A 16,001-nucleotide genomic window follows, 5' to 3' on the forward strand; every position below is an offset into this window, starting at 1 on the left:
AACTCTGGGGTGGATGCCATCTGGACCCATTGCCTTATTTATCTTTAATCTTTCAAGTTCTTCTAAGACATCGGCTTCTAAGATCACTGGAGCTGAATCCGTACAGCTGGAAGCAATGCTATATCCCTCTATAGTATTATTATTATTTTGTAAGGTGTCTTTTGAGAAAACTGAACAGAAGTAGCTATTGAAATGGTCAGCGATCTCCTTATTCCCATCAATGTATGTATTATTCCTGGTACTAAGCTTTGTGATGCTGCAGTTTTTCTTCTTCCTATCACTAATATATCTGAAGAAGGTTTTATCCCCCTTCTTTACAGATTTTGCTATTTCTTCCTCTTTTGAGGCTTTAGCAGCATATATTATCTGTTTCGCCTCCTTCTGTCTCATTTTATACACCTCTCTATCAGCTATACTTCCAGACTCTTTATACCTCCTATAGGCAGCCTTTTTTTCATTGACTATAGCCCTTACATCATTGCTAAACCATAGCGGTTTCTTCTTCCTTTTACCTTTAGTTACTTGCTTTACATAAAGTCTTGTGGCTTTTAAGATGGCCTTTTTTAATACAGTCCACTGGGTGCTTGCTCCTGCCATTTTATCCCTCCCCTTTAATTCATTATTTAAATATTCCCCCATTGCATTAAAATTTGTTTTTCTGAAATCCAATACTTTGGTTGCAGTATAGGATAGCTCACCATCAGTTTTTACATCAAACCACAAACATAGATGGTCACTGCAACCTAAATTTTCTCCCACCTTGACCTCTGAAACCCGATTCCCATTGGTAAAAACTAAATCTAGAATATTCTCCCCTCTAGTTGGTGTCTTAACTAGCTGTGCCATAGCTGCTCCTGTAAAGGCCTCTACTATATTCTTACTTTTGCATGTAAGGGCACTGGGGATATTCCAGTCAACATCAGGCATGTTGAAATCACCCATAACCACAATATCTCCCTTTACTGCCATTAGGGTAATCTCATCCACCATCTTGTTGTCATGTTCCTCAGATTGCCCTGGAGGCCTATAGATCACCCCAATTCTAATGACAGAACCGTCTTTATTTTGCATGCAAATCCAGAGGGTCTCCAGATCTTTACATGTATTTTGAATTAGTATTGTTTTTAATGTTCTAAATCACCGACTCACCGGGGTGAGGGGTGGGAATAAAACAGCTACAGAAGCTTAAAAACCAGCCCCTTTGCACGGTTTCCGCTTGGCGATGGGTTTGTGTGCCCTGAGCGTTGCCTAAAAATATCGGAGCAACACCAAACAAAAGACGCAATTAGATAACAGGAACGGAAGGTGGTTGAATAATAGGAAGTTGTGATTCATTTGAAGACTTCTCTTGAGGCCAATCGATCCCCCCATCCCCTCCCCTCTCATTTTCTCTTCTTCTGAAAGACTGGAGACAAGTTCTGTTTGTGTTTTCGGGGTGCGTTAAGCAGGTTGTGCGATCTTATTGCAAAGCTCCGAGTTTGAAAACCGGAGGAGAATAAATAAGTCTTTGATGTACACCGTTCCAAAGTTTGAATGGCATTTGGGGGGCGGAGGGGACTTTTCACTGGTCCTCATACTTATGACCGTTGCAATGTCCCTTGGGCGGGTGTCATACAATCAACCTTTGGGACCCTCAGAAACAATGGGAAAGACTGATTCGTTTAACGACGCCGATTTTGGGCATAGGTTGAGGATGTCAGGATGTAAGAAGGAAGGAAGGAAGGAGGGAAGGGAAGGAAGGAAGGAAGGAAAGGAAGGAAGGGAAAGAAGGAAGGAAAAGGAAGGAAGGAAAGAAGAAAGGAAGGAAGGGAAGGAAGGAAGGAGGGAAGGAAGGAAGGGAAGGAAGGAAGGAAAGGAAGGAAGGAAGGAAAGGAAGGAAGGGAAGGAAGGAAAAGGAAGGAAGGAAAGAAGGAAGAAAGGAAGGAAGGGGAGGAAGGAAGGATCCCATACAATCACTTAAATAAGCCCATCTGCGCCACTGCCCCATCTCCAAATGCGGCCTTTACGGGACATTCTCCCTTCTCATTCCACGCTAACGACAACCCTGCCAAGTAGGCTAATGTGTAAACATTGCCCAGAATCGTTTCAACCAACTTGGAGGGCTGGGTGAGAAAGCCCCTACCTCCCATGCGGCAATGCGCAGCCCGACATCCCCTGGCGATCCAGCGCATCCATCAGGGAATTTTTGGCTGTGGATCTCGGCAATCCGAAAACGGTCCTGCCAACATTTTTAATAAATCAGATAGATTTAGAAAGCCGGCTGGTTTAAAGTAACCTCTGGGCAGCATCGTGGGTACCTCAATCCATTAAGTGGGTGTCATCGCAGGGAGAGGGAGGAAGAAGGAAGGAGGGAAAGAAAGAAGGATGTTGCAGCTGTTATAACTTGGGGTTGTTGGAATGCAATCTCTGCGGGAACATTTAATTCAAGCGGTTTAGAAAACAGGATTTGTTCTGCAACGCAGCACCAGGCCTTTAATCATCGGGAAGGAATTCCCGCTGCTTTCAGAGAGGAATTAGTATGTCAAGCCCGTCCTTTGGTCGGTCCCAACTGTCCTTTTACGCAGGATTTTGCAGCCAGCGTTATCTGGAGGCAGCGGGGGACAGTGGGAGGGAAAGTAATATGAGATCTTGGCTTGCGATTGGGATGCCAAGAATGCGGGTGGACTTTCTGGTGGACTCTGCGCCTCTGAAAAAACTCGGGCAGATTGCGCTCAGGGACACGAAAAGCTCTTCAAAGTTTACCAGGCCATAACGCAAAAGGGAGGGGTTTCCCCCCCGCCCCAAATTCCATACTGAAAAAAGAAGGGAAGTGGGGGGGAAGGAGAAAGGAAGGGAAGGGAAGGGAAGGAAAGGAAAGGGAGAGAAGGAAAGGAAGGAGAAAGAAGGAAAGGAAAGAAAAAAAGGAAAGAGAAAGAAGGAAAGGAAAGAGAAAGAAGGAAAGGAAAGGAAAGAAAAAAAGGAAAGAGAAAGAAGGAAAGGAAAGAAAAAAGGAAAGAGAAAGGGAAGGAAAGAGAAAGAAGGAAAAGAAAGAAAAAAAGGAAAGAGAAAGAAGGAAAGGAAAGAGAAAGAAGGAAAGGAAAGGAAAAAAGTAAAGAGAAAGGGAAGGAAAGAGAAAGAAGAAAAGGAAAGAGAAAGAAGGAAAAGAAAGAAAAAAAGGAAAGAGAAAGGGAAGGAAAGAGAAAGAAGGAAAGGAAAGAAAAAAGGAAAAAGAAAGAAGGAAAGGAAAGAGAAAGAAGGAAAGGAAAGAAAAAAAGGAAAGAGAAAGGAAAGGGAAGAAAAAAGGAAAGGAAATTTCCAGGCCATAAAGCAAAAGAGATGGGTGTGCTTCCCCATGCCCCAAATTCCATACTGAAAAAAGAAGGGAAGGGAAGAGGAAGGAAAGGAAAGCGAGAGAAGGAAAGAGGAGGGGGAGAAAAGAAAAAAGGAAAAAAAGAGAAAGGGACGGGAGGGAAGGAAAGATAAAAGGAAAGAAAGAGAAGAAAGGAAAGGAAGAGAGAAGAAAGGAAAGGGAGAGAAGGAAAAGAAAGAAGGATAGAAAACAGGAAAGGGAAGTGGGGAAAGGGAGAGGAGGAAAAGAAAAGGAAAAAGGAAAGGGAGAGAGAAGAAAGGGAGGGAAGAGGAGAGGAAAGGAGAGGAAGAGAGAAGAAAGGAAGAGAAAGGAAAGGAAGAGAGAAGAAGGGGAAGGAAAACAGGAAAGGAAAGAAGGAAGTAGGGAGGGAAGAAGAAAGGAAGGAAGTTAGTTTTCAAATTCACAATCTTTGCAGTATGATCCAAATTGGGACGTTTGGCAACTGACTCAAATTTATGACAGTCGCAGCAGTGATCCGGGGGAATCACGTGATCCCCCTTTGGGACCTTCCGAGTCCATGGGGGGCAGGGAGGAGGCGGCAGATTCACTTAACAACCAGTTTACTCGTTTCTCATCCACTGCGCCGGTTGACTTAACCACCGTGGCAAGCAAAGCTGCTTTAAAACAGGGCCAAGCTCACTCACCTGCCTTCCCATCGGTCTGGCTTAGCCACAGAAACGTCCCCCTCCGTTGCGGTCGCAGGTCGAGGACTTTGGCGGTTTTGAAAAATAATGTGTGTTTTTTTCTTTCCCCTCCCTGTCTTTTTTTAGTTTCACACCACAACTGATATTGAGGATGTGTTTGAAGAGAATGTGATTTACAGTATTTCTCTCCGGAAAGTTCTGGTCAATCGCCCAGTTTACGGAGGCATTCGAAGGGTGAGCGGGAGTTTATTTATATTTTACCCTCTTCGGGGTTGGAAAACGCCTTCACTTATGAAGTTTTCTAGATAAGAACCAGGTGTCCAAGATATTTTTTTTTTGCCTCTTCACAAGAACCATTTTCCACTTTACAAACACGAGCCTCCGAAACTGTAACCGGAAAAGGCAGGGAGAAGCCTCCGTGGGGCCTCTCTAGGAATCTCCCGGGAGGAAACCAGGCGGGAAAAGGTGGGGAGAAGCCTCCGTGGGGCCTCTCTAGGAATGTCCCGGGAGGAAACAGGGCCGGAAAAGGCGGGGAGAAGCTTCCGTGGGGCCTCTCTAGGAATGTCCCGGGAAGAAACCGGGCCGGAAAAGGCAGGGAGAAGCCTCCGTGGGGCCTCTCTAGGAATCTCCCGGGAGGAAACCAGGTGGGAAAAGGTGGGGAGAAGCCTCCGTGGGGCCTCTCTAGGAATGTCCCGGGAGGAAACAGGGCCGGAAAAGGCGGGGAGAAGCCTCCGTGGGGCCTCTCTAGGAATGTCCCGGGAGGAAACCGGGACGGAAAAGGCAGGGAGAAGCCTCCGTGGGGCCTCTCTAGGAATCTCCCGGGAGGAAACCAGGCGGGAAAAGATGGGGAGAAGCCTCCGTGGGGCCTCTCTAGGAATGTCCCGGGAGGAAACAGGGCCGGAAAAGGCGGAGAGAAGCCTCCCTGGGGCCTCAGCTTCAAAATGTTTCAGCAGCTCAGAAGAAATGTTTTTTTTCTGAGAGGTTTGTAATCCCTCTAGGCCAGTGTTTCCCAACCTTGGCAACTTGAAGATATTTGAACTTCAACTCCCAGAATTCCCTAGCTAGCGAATGCTGGCTGGGGAATTCTGGGAGTTGAAGTCCAGATATCTTGAAGTTGCCAAGGTTGGGAAACTCTGCTCTAGGCTCTACGCCACATTGGGTTTTGTAGCTCGTCGTTAGTATCTTATTTATTTATTTATTTATTTATTTATTTATTTATTTATTTATTTATTTATTTATTTATTTATTTATTTATTACTTAGATTTGTATGCCGCCCCTCTCCGAAGACTCGGGGCGGCTCACAACACGTGGAACAAATCATAAGTAATCTGACAAATTTAAAATATTTAAAGATTTAAAAACCCCATATGCTAACAAACACACACACAAGCATACCATGCATAAATTAAACATGCCCAGGGGGAGATGTTTCAGTTCCCCCATGCCTGACGGCAAAGGTGGGTTTTAAGGAGTTTACGGATGGCAGGGAGAGTAGGGGCAGTTCTAATCTCCGGGGGGAGTTGGTTCCAGAGGGCTGGTGCCACCATAGAGAAGGCTCTTCCCCTGGGGCCCGCCAACCGACATTGTTTAGTTGACGGGACCCAGAGAAGGCCCACTCTGTGGGACCTAATCGGTCGCTGGGATTCGTGCGGCAGAAGGCGGTCTCGGAGATATTCTGGTCCAATGCCATGAAGGGCTTTAAAGGTCATAACCAACACTTTGAATTGTGACCGGAAACTGATCGGCAGCCAATGCAGACTGCGGAGTGATGGTGAAACATGGGCATACCTAGCTAAGCCCATGACTGCTCTCGCAGCTGCATTCTGCACGATCTGAAGTTTCCAAACACTTTTCAAAGGTAGCCCCATGTAGAGAGCGTTGCAGTAGTCGAACCTCGAGGTGATGAGGGCATGAGTGACTGTGATCAATGAGTCCCGGTCCAGATAGGGCCGCAACTGGTGCACCAGGCGAACCTGGGCAAACGCCCCCCTCGCCACAGCTGAGAGATGTTGTTCTAATGTGAGCTGTGGATCGAGGAGGACGCCCAAGTTGCGGACCCTCTCTGAGAGGGTCAATAATTCCCCCCTCCAGGGTAATGGACGGACAGATGGGATTGTCCTTGGGAGGCAAAACCCATAGCCACTCCGTCTTATCCGGGTTGAGCTTGAATCTGTTGACACCCATCCAGGCCCCAACAGCCTCCAGGCACAGGCACATCACTTCCACCGCTTCGTTGACTGGGCATGGGGTGGAGATGTAAAGCTGGGTATCATCCGCATATTGATGAATCACACCTAGCTCATATAGAAGAGGTATCATGTGGACTTGTCAAAGCTGTCCCACTCCTGCTCAGACGGTTGTGTCTGGACTAGTTGAGAATTTTGAGTGGATCCCTGCAGATAGAAACACACACACACACACACACCCTCCCCGACACAAAACACAACCCTAACAAGTGTGGGTTCTCACTCACCTCGCTGTTGGTTTGCTTCCCCCCGTGCCGTGTGGGACCCTAAACCGAAAAGGGGGGCAAGTCCTTTGTGCAATCGGACCCCGTAGTGTCCTTGGTTAAGGCAGCCTTTGGAACTCCCCGCCTCATGATTTTCTCCAATCTCCGCAGGGCGAGAATGAGTCAGCCATAAACATCTACGAGACATGCCAAATGCGGACGGTCAAAGCTGGCACCCTGGAGAAGTTGGTGGAATACCTCCTCTTGGGGTTCAAGGCCAAAGATTCGAGCTACCTCTCCATATTCCTATGTACCTACAGGTCCTTTGCCACCACCGAGCAGGTCTTGGATCTCCTGTTTAGCTGGTAATCCTTTTTCCTCCCTCCTCCTTTCCAGACCTGAGCCGTAGCCTCTCTTGTGGGCTGCAGGGGAGCTACCCGAAAGGGTTGGCGTTCTTTTGGGGGCTGCCTTGACCTTCGGCCCCTGGTGGGGGCGGTGGGCTGTCGGATCTTGGAAGGGTTTGAGTTTGGGAAACAGGTAGAAAGCAGGCAAAGCAGTCGGTCCATCCCATCCTCAGGCCTTCTTTCCTTCCTTTTATTCTCATCTGTTTCCTTCCTTCCTTCCTTCCTTCCTTCCTTCCTTCTTGCAATGAAGGATGGATTCCAAAGGTGAACGATAAAAAGGGAAGGGAGGAAAGGAAGAAAGAGAGAGACCCTTGAAGCATTCTTTCTTTCTTTCGTTCTTTCGTTCTTTCTTTCTCTCTCTTCCTTCCTTTCTTTTCCTTCCTTCTTTCTCTTCCTTCTTTCATTTCGTTCCTTCTCTTCCTTCTTTTCTTTTCCTTCCTTCCTTCCCTCTTTCTTATTTCCTTCCTTCCTGCCTTCCTCCCCCTTCCCTCTCTCCCTCCCTCTTTTCTTTCTTTCTCTCTCTCTCTTTCTTTCCCTCCTCCTTCTCCTCTCCCGCCACCTTTACCAATCTGCCCATCTACCCTTTCATGAAACGTACCTACACTTCAGAAGTATGTTATGATTTGTTCCATGGAATAAAACGGCTTCCGCTTTTCCTCCAAAGCAGTTTATCCTCAAACTGGTCTGACAGGTTACTGTGTTAGCTCCAGCCCCCCAACGCCAACCCCAAATGTTTGCTTACTTGTAGTGTGGGACCTTAATCCGTTCTCGATTTGGCTCGGTCCCCATCTCTCAATCCAAGTTTATCACCCAGGGGTGTGTGTGTAAATATATATAAATATATATTTGTTTATAAATAAATGAATATAAATATATAAATACATAAGACACACAGAGAGATAGAGAGATGATGGCTAGATAGCTAGACAGACAGACAGACAGACAGACAGACAGACAGACAGACAGACAGACAGACGTGGGTTTTGGTGTGTTTGGTTTTTCCCCCGTGTAATATCGAGAGTGTTTTTGGGATGTTTCGCTGAGATGACACCCGTCATCTTCAGGCTGATATTTTGGGCTCCATGCTGCTGCAAATAAAGTGACTGTATTCGCAGCAGCACAAAGCCCAAAACATCAGCCTGAAGATCAAGGCTGTCATCTCATCGAAACGTCGCAAAAACACTCTGGATCTTACATGGGGAAAAACCCGGACAAACAGCTGTTGAAGACAGACAGACAAAGTAAGTTTTGCATAAACATCCTTTTAACCTTTTTTTCTATTTAGGTATGAGAAGATCGGCAACCAACACAATGGAAATATGGAAGAGCGTGCGAAGTTGAAAAAGTAAGTGCCAGTTCGTATTGTCTCTCTTTTCAAGTTTCTAGACATCAAGGTGTTTTCCCCAGGGAAGGGAGGGGGGAAACTGCACCACCACGCTCCTCCCAACCCAGGGGGAATCATAGCTTTCAAAGTACACAGGTGTCCTTCCATTTGCCCTTCCAATTGAGCCCCCATGGGACATTTTTTATAGGGAGTTTTGCCCCATGTTATGACTTTTCTCACTGTAGTTGTTAAGTGGATCTGGCTTCCTTATTGACTTTGCTTCTTCTCCTTCTCCTCTTCATCCTCCTCCTTCTTCTTCTTTTCTTCCTCCTCCTCCTTTTTTCCTCTTCCTCCTCCTCCTTGTCCTTCTTTTCTTCTTCTTCTTCTTCTTCTTCTTCTTCTTCTTCTTCTTCATCTCCTTCTCCTTCTCCTTCTCCTCCTTTTTCTCCTTCCTCCTCCTGCTCCTTCTCCCCTTCCTCCTTCTTTTTTCCTCTTCCTCCTCCTCCTCCTTGTCCTTCTTTTCTTCTTCTCCTTCCTTTCTTCTTCTTCCTTTCTTCTCCTTCCTTTCTTCTTCTTCTTCTTCTTCTTCTCCTTCTCCTTTTTCTCCTTCCTCCTCCTCCTGCTCCTTCTTCTCCCCTTCCTCCTTCTTTTTTCCTCTTCCTCCTCCTCCTTGTCCTTCTTTTCTTCTTCTCCTTCCTTTCTTCTTCTTCCTTTCTTCTCCTTCTTTTCTTCTTCTCCTTCCTTCTTCTTCCTTTCTTCTCCTTCCTTTCTTCTTCTTCTTCTTCTCCTCCTTTTTCTCCTTCCTCCTCCTCCTGCTCCTTCTTCTCCCCTTTCTCCTTCTTTTTTCCACTTTCTCCTCCTCCTCCTCCTCTCCGCATATCCTCCTAGCGCTGAGGATGTTACCGAGTTGGGCCATGAAACACCTGCAAGAAAACCATCAAGTTCAGGGAACCCCAAGGGCCCCCTATTTCGACCCCCCCGAGCAACCCAATTATCCTCTCTTCCATAAATAAAGCTGTCCAAAGTTCTCAGCCTCCTTCTCCCTCTTAATCCCCCAGAACTATGTCGTCCATCCTGGGAGCCTGGATTGACCTGTACCCCGAAGACTTTCAAAGCCCACCGGATTACACCTGCCTTAAGCAGATGATCAGCTACATCGGTCGCTTCATCCCTGGCTCGGATTTGGAGACTCGGGCGCGAATCCTCTACTCCAAGTTCTGGGAGAAAAAGGCCACCCAGACCGTAAATGATGGTGAGCGGCTGAGTAACGACTTCCCCAAATCTGGAGTTGGTTCTCCTAGGGCTGGGACGGTGAACCTTTGTTCCCTCGGGTGCCGAAAGAGCGTGGGTGCGTGCCCCAGTGCCCAGACTCATCACTCAATGCCCGGGGAGGGCGAAAAACAGCTTCCCCTGCCCCCTGCTGGGCCCAGTAGACCAGAATAATAATATAAAAAAGTCAAATTGAGAGAACAAGCCAATTTCAAACTTTTCTCACCTCCCACTTGATATAGACTCAAGCTCAACCCGGATAAGACGGAGTGGCTGTGGGTTTTGCCTCCCAAGGACAATTCCATCTGTCCGTCCATTACCCTGGGGGGGGGAATTACTGACCCCCTCAGAGAGGGTCCGCAGCTTGGGCGTCCTCCTCGATCCACAGCTCACATTAGAAAAACATCTATCAGCTGTGGCGAGGGGGGCGTTTGCCCAGGTTCGCCTGGTGCACCAGTTGCGGCCCTATCTGGACCGGGACTCATTGCTCACAGTCACTCATGCCCTCATCACCTCGAGGTTCGACTACTGTAATGCTCTCTACATGGGGCTACCTTTGAAAAGTGTTCGGAAACTTCAGATCGTGCAGAATGCAGCTGCGAGAGCAGTCATGGGCCTACCTAGGTATGCCCATGTTTCACCATCACTCCGCAGTCTGCATTGGTTGCCGATCAGTTTCCAGTCACAATTCAAAGTGTTGGTTATGACCTTTAAAGCCCTTCATGGCATTGGACCAGAATATCTCCGAAACCGCCTTCTGCCGCACAAATCCCAGCGACCGATTAGGTCCCACAGAGTGGGTCTTCTTTGGGTCCCGTCAACTAAACAATGTCGGTTGGCGGGCCCCAGGGGAAGAGCCTTCTCTGTGGCGGCACCGGCCCTCTGGAACCAACTCCCCCCGGAGATTAGAACTGCCCCTACTCTCCCTGCCTTCCGTAAACTCCTTAAAACCCACCTTTGCCGTCAGGCATGGGGGAATTAAACATCTCCCCCTGGGCATGTTTAATTTATATATGGGATGCTTGTGTGTATGTCTGTTAGTATATGGGGTCTTTTAAATCTTTGAATTTTAAATTTGTTAGATTATTTATGATTTGTTTTCACTTGTTGTGAGCCGCCCCGAGTCTTCGGAGAGGGGCGGCATACAAATCTAAGTAATAAATAAATAAATAAATAGTCTATTTGTTTACTGCCAAATCTTTTATAGTTATAGTTTATAGTTTATTAGATTTGTATGCCGTCCCTCTCCGAAGACTCGGGGTGGCTCACAACATAGATTAGATTACATTAGTTTTATTGGATTTATATGCCGCCCCTCTCCGCTAACTCGGGGCGGCTCACAACAATAGTAAAAACAATGCATAGTAACAAATCCAACGCCCATCAATCCAATTACAATTTTAAGTTAAGTTAAAAAACTTAACTGTTCGTCTGTTGCTTGATGCCTTTTTTTTTTTTGCTGCTGCAGATTGGCCAATTCCCAGATGCCTACAGGGAGTGGAGGACGAGATTTGCTTGACCGACGTCAAGTTCGAATTCCAGTCTTTTTCCATATATATGATTGCTGAGCAGTTGACCCGGATGGATGCTGTAAGTCCAGCGGCAACTGAAACCAGAGATATTCATTTAAAAAAAAAAAATTAAAAATAGACTTTACTTAAACACACAAAATGCAAACAACAAAACACACACACACACACAAGAGAATAGACATTAGGTAATATATATAAAGATAGTAAGTAAAAAGAAGAGAAGTAGATGAGAGGGAGAGAATGTATATGATATATGAGATAAAGGAAAGACAATTGGACAGGGGACGTTAGGCACACCAGTGCACTTATGTACGCCCCTTACTGGCCTCTTAGGAACCTGGAGAGGTCAGTCGTGGAGAGTCTAAGGGAGAAGTGTTGGGGGTTAGGGGTTGACACTATTGAGTCCAGTAATGAGTTCCACGCTTCGACAACTCGATTGTTAAAGTCATGTTTTTTACAGTCAAGTTTAGAGCGGTTAATATTAAGTTTGAATCTGTTGCGTGCTCTTGTGTTGTTGCGGTTGAAGCTGAAGTAGTCGTTGACCGGAAGGACGTTGCAGCATATGATCTTGTGGGCAATACTTAAATCATGTTTTAGGCGCCACAGTTCTAAGCTTTCAAGACCCAGGATAATTAGTCTCTTTCCGTAGGGTCTTCTGTTTCGAGTGGAGGAGTGAAGGGCTCTTCTGGTGAAATATCTTTGGACGTTTTCGAGAGTGTTGATGTCCGAGATGTGGTATGGGTTCCAGACAGATGAGCTGTATTCGAGGATGGGTCTGGCAAAAGTTTTGTAGGCTCTAGTCAGTAGTGTGAGATTGCCTTCATCGGGTAGTGTTGTGATTCAGTCTGAGGCTCCTCAGGAAACGGCTGGACCTCTGCCGGCTCCATGCTCAGAGGGGGAGGACGAGGAACAGGAGGAGGAGGAGGAGGCCCAGGCAGACGGGGAGGAGGAATGTCAGGCCGAGGAAGAGGGAGAACAGCCTGAGACCCCCGGGGTGGAGCTCTCCCCAGCGAGTAGCCTGGAGTCCTTAGATGAGAACGCACAAGCCATCATCGATCTCAGGCAGAGAAGAGCAACACAATGAAGGGGACAATTAGCCTGGTATTTCCATCCCTAATAGGCAACAGCTTGGTTTGGGTGTGGTTCTCCCCAGAAAGGCTGAAAAGGCCGGCCCGCCCTTCCTGTATTGTGGAGAATTATCGTTTGGGAGTCCTGTGACCTTGCTGCGATCTTTGGCGTCTCTGATTCTGGTTTGTGGCCTTGAGGGCTGAAACCTTGGGGGGGAAGCATGGGTTTTATTCTCTACAGTGGTGTGTGTGCCAGCAAGAAGCCTGTTGTATTGTCTGGCCGTCGTGACTCTTCTGTGAAGCCTCCTAGCTTCCCAGTTTGTAAGAACAGTTTTTTCTCTGTGTTTGTTTTCACAAATATAAAGTGACTTTGCTTTTCACCAGCGTGTCTGGCTGCTTTTTTCAGTTGGTGTTGACGTCTGGGGGCACCCAGACAGAACAGGTAGCCCCACTCTCTTTTCCTGGGATTTGAACCTGGATTTGAATATTTATATATAAGTCCCGGCGGTCCTCGCATCCGGGCCTCCTTCCTTTGAAGTAATCCCTAACCGTTTCCCCCTCCCCCCTGATGCAGGACCTCTTTATGAAAGTGGTGCCTTATCACTGCCTGGGCTCCATCTGGTCCCAGCGGGACAAGGAAGGGAAGGAGCATTTGGCCCCCACCATCCGGGCCACCATCGCCCAGTTCAACACCGTCACCAATTGCGTCATCGTCACCTGCCTGAAGGACAAGACGCTGAAGCCCCAGGAGAGAGCCAAATTGCTGGAGCGCTGGATCGAAATCGCCCAGGTACGTTACAGTATCCAACGGGCTTCCCTCTCTCTTTTTCCCACTTCAAGTCTCCTGCTCTGCGTTGGGCGCCGTAGTTCGGTGCAGCAAAAAACCCCTACTCCCTGCGGGAAAAACCCACCACCATCTTCCCTCGGGGTCACGCGCCCCTCTGGCATCGCGCCACGCCAGAGAGACCCGCGTCACTATTGGAGAAGCACCACCGTAGACATAAGACAGCGATCCGAGCAGCTGATTGACACCTGTCGTTTTTTCCAAACCACCCCCCCTCCCCTCTGCAGTCATGCCGAATCCTGAAGAACCTCTCTTCCCTCCATGCCATCGTTTCCGCCCTCCAGAGCTACGCCATTCATAGGCTGAAGAAAACCTGGGATGAAGTATCGCGGTGAGTCCAGAGAAGAGGACAAGGCCCTGCAGATGAGCGCCTGTTATCCCCTTACCGGTCTTCATGCCAACGCTTCCCAAATTTATTTACTTATTTGCGATTTACTTATTTATTTACTTACTTACTTATTTATTTCATTTATTTATTAGATTTGTATGCCGCCCCTTTCCGAAGCCTCTGTGGGGCCTCCCCTAGGAATCTCTTGGGAGGAAACAGGGCTGGAAAAGTCGGGGAGAAGCCTCCGTGGGGCCTCTCTAGGAATCTCCTGGGAGGGAACAGGGCCGGAAAAGTCAGGGAGAAGCCTCTGTGGGGCCTCCCTAGGAATCTCCTGGGAGGAAACAGGGCTGGAAAAGTCGGGGAGAAGCCTCCGTGGGGCCTCTCTAGGAATCTCCTGGGAGGAAACAGGGCCGGAAAAGTCAGGGAGAAGCCTCTGTGGGGCCTCCCTAGGAATCTCCTGGGAGGAAACAGGGCTGGAAAAGTCAGGGAAAAGCCTCTGTGGGGCCTCTCTAGGAATCTCCTGGGAGGAAACAGGGCTGGAAAAGTCAGGGAGAAGCCTCTGTGGGGCCTCCCTAGGAATCTCCTGGGAGGAAACAGGGCTGGAAAAGTCGGGGAGAAGCCTCTGTGGGGCCTCTCTAGGAATCTCCAGGGAGGAAACAGGGCCGGAAAAGTCAGGGAGAAGCCTCTGTGGGGCCTCCCTAGGAATCTCCTGGGAGGAAACAGGGCTGGAAAAGTCGGGGAGAAGCCTCCGTGGGGCCTCTCTAGGAATCTCCTGGGAGGAAACAGGGCCGGAAAAGTCAGGGAGAAGCCTCTGTGGGGCCTCCCTAGGAATCTCCTGGGAGGAAACAGGGCTGGAAAAGTCAGGGAGAAGCCTCCGTGGGGCCTCTCTAGGAATCTCCTGGGAGGAAACAGGGCTAGAAAAGTCAGGGAGAAGCCTCTGTGGGGCCTCCCTAGGAATCTCCTGGGAGGAAACAGGGCTGGAAAAGTCAGGGAGAAGCCTCCGTGGGGCCTCTCTAGGAATCTCCTGGGAGGAAACAGGGCCGGAAAAGTCAGGGAGAAGCCTCCGTGGGGCCTCTCTAGGAATCTCCTGGGAGGAAACAGGGCGTCCACCCTCCCTGTGGTTTCCCCAATTGCACGCATTGTTTGCCTTGACATTGATTCCTTTGGCGAAAAATTGCTTCTTCTTACAAACGTTTCTACTTAAGAACTTGGTCACAGAATGAATTAAGTTCGTAAGTAGAGGCGCTACTGCATAGACAAATGAAACACGCCAAATTCCATATAACATCAACGTATGCACCCAACCTGACCAAAACCTCAACCGTTAATATTAATTGTTAATATAATTAATTGTAATATTAACTCTTCCTTCCTTTCGCAGGGAAAGCTGCTGCGTCTTCCGCAAATTATCTGAAATCTTTTCGGACGATAACAATTATTCATTGAGCAGGGAGCTGCTTATTAAGGTAAAGGTCCCTCGGTTAGAATTGGTGTTTTCTCCGGAAAGTAGGGAAAAGAACGCCTTGACCAGACCCTCAGAGGGTCGGGGCCGCCACAGAGAAGGCTCTTCCCCTGGGTCCCGCCAGACGACATTGTTTTGTCGACGGAACCCGGAGAAGGCCAACTCTGTGGGACCTAATCTGTCGCTGCGGCTCGTGCGGCAGAAGGCGGTCTCGGAGGTATTAATGGGTTTTACCTCCGATTTCTGGTCCAGAGCTGGTTCCATTCACCTTGACTTCTCTTTCAAACCCCACTTTCAGGAAGGGACCTCCAAATTTGCCACCCTGGAGATCCACTCCAAAACTGATCTGAAGCGCCTGCAGCATCAAGAAGAAATGGTGAGGACGCAGGAATCTCATTTAATTTATTTTAATTTATTTTATTTATTTCACTTCTAAGCCGCCCAATTCCTAGTGGACTCTGGAGGGCGTGCAATCATAGGCAATAACAAAAGAGTAAAATACACTGCTCCAAAGGATAAAGGGGACACTTAAACAACACAATATAACTCCAAGCAAATGAAACTTCTCTCTGGAACTGGGGAAGCATCTCGGGGTAGAAGGGAAACGTCTTTCGAGGCGGAACAAAAATGCAGCTGCCTTTTGCGAAAGCACCGTTGGGACAGCCGTGGTTTGGACTGACCGAGGATGTCCCTTTTTTTGCTGTTTCTCCTGCCTCCATTCCTCTTCCTAATTTTCCCTTTTTCCATTCCAGGGTGTAATGCAAGGCACCATTCCTTACCTGGGCACCTTCTTGACTGACCTGGTGATGCTGGACACCTTCATGAAGGATAAATTGGAGGTAGGTTCTCCTCCTAGCCTTGGGCGGCTTATTTATTTATTTATTTTATTTATTGGATTTGTATGCCGCCCCTCTCCAGAGACTCGGGGCGGCTAACAGCGACAATAAAACAGGGTACAATAGTAATTTGGTATTGATGATTAAAAATCAATTAATATAAAAACCAAACATACATACATACATACATACCATGCATAGAATTGTAAAGGCCTAGGGGGAAAGAGGATCTCAATTCCCCCATGCCTGGCGGCAGAGGTGGGTTTTAAGTTGTTTACGAAAGGCAAGGAGGGTGGGGGCAGTTCTAATCTCTGGGGGGAGTTGGTTCCAGAGGGCCGGGGCCGCCACAGAGAAGGCTCTTCCCCTGGGTCCCGCCAGGTGACATTGCTTAGTTGACGGGACCCGGAGAAGATCCACTCTGTGGGACCTAACTGGTCGCTGGGATTCGTGCAGCAGAAGGCGGTCCCTGAGGTAACCTGGTCCGGTGCCATG

At 48.0% G+C, this 16,001-nt stretch overlaps 1 protein-coding gene across 1 annotated transcript in view; it reads left to right on the top strand.

Annotated features, from left to right (window-relative positions):
• LOC139155145 (ral guanine nucleotide dissociation stimulator-like) overlaps nt 1–16,001 on the top strand; it is a 40,821-nt gene that overhangs the window by 12,161 nt on the left and 12,659 nt on the right. The window contains exons 3-12 of the mRNA XM_070730227.1: nt 4,120–4,227; nt 6,615–6,808; nt 8,133–8,192; nt 9,230–9,423; nt 10,909–11,030; nt 12,614–12,829; nt 13,111–13,214; nt 14,593–14,677; nt 14,972–15,049; nt 15,426–15,512. Coding sequence (XP_070586328.1) covers nt 4,120–4,227; nt 6,615–6,808; nt 8,133–8,192; nt 9,230–9,423; nt 10,909–11,030; nt 12,614–12,829; nt 13,111–13,214; nt 14,593–14,677; nt 14,972–15,049; nt 15,426–15,512 — 1,248 coding nt within the window. The remainder of the gene's footprint in view (nt 1–4,119; nt 4,228–6,614; nt 6,809–8,132; nt 8,193–9,229; nt 9,424–10,908; nt 11,031–12,613; nt 12,830–13,110; nt 13,215–14,592; nt 14,678–14,971; nt 15,050–15,425; nt 15,513–16,001) is intronic.

The sequence above is a fragment of the Erythrolamprus reginae genome, assembly GCF_031021105.1.
Source record: "Erythrolamprus reginae isolate rEryReg1 chromosome 13 unlocalized genomic scaffold, rEryReg1.hap1 SUPER_13_unloc_13, whole genome shotgun sequence".
Taxonomy (NCBI): domain Eukaryota; kingdom Metazoa; phylum Chordata; class Lepidosauria; order Squamata; family Dipsadidae; genus Erythrolamprus; species Erythrolamprus reginae.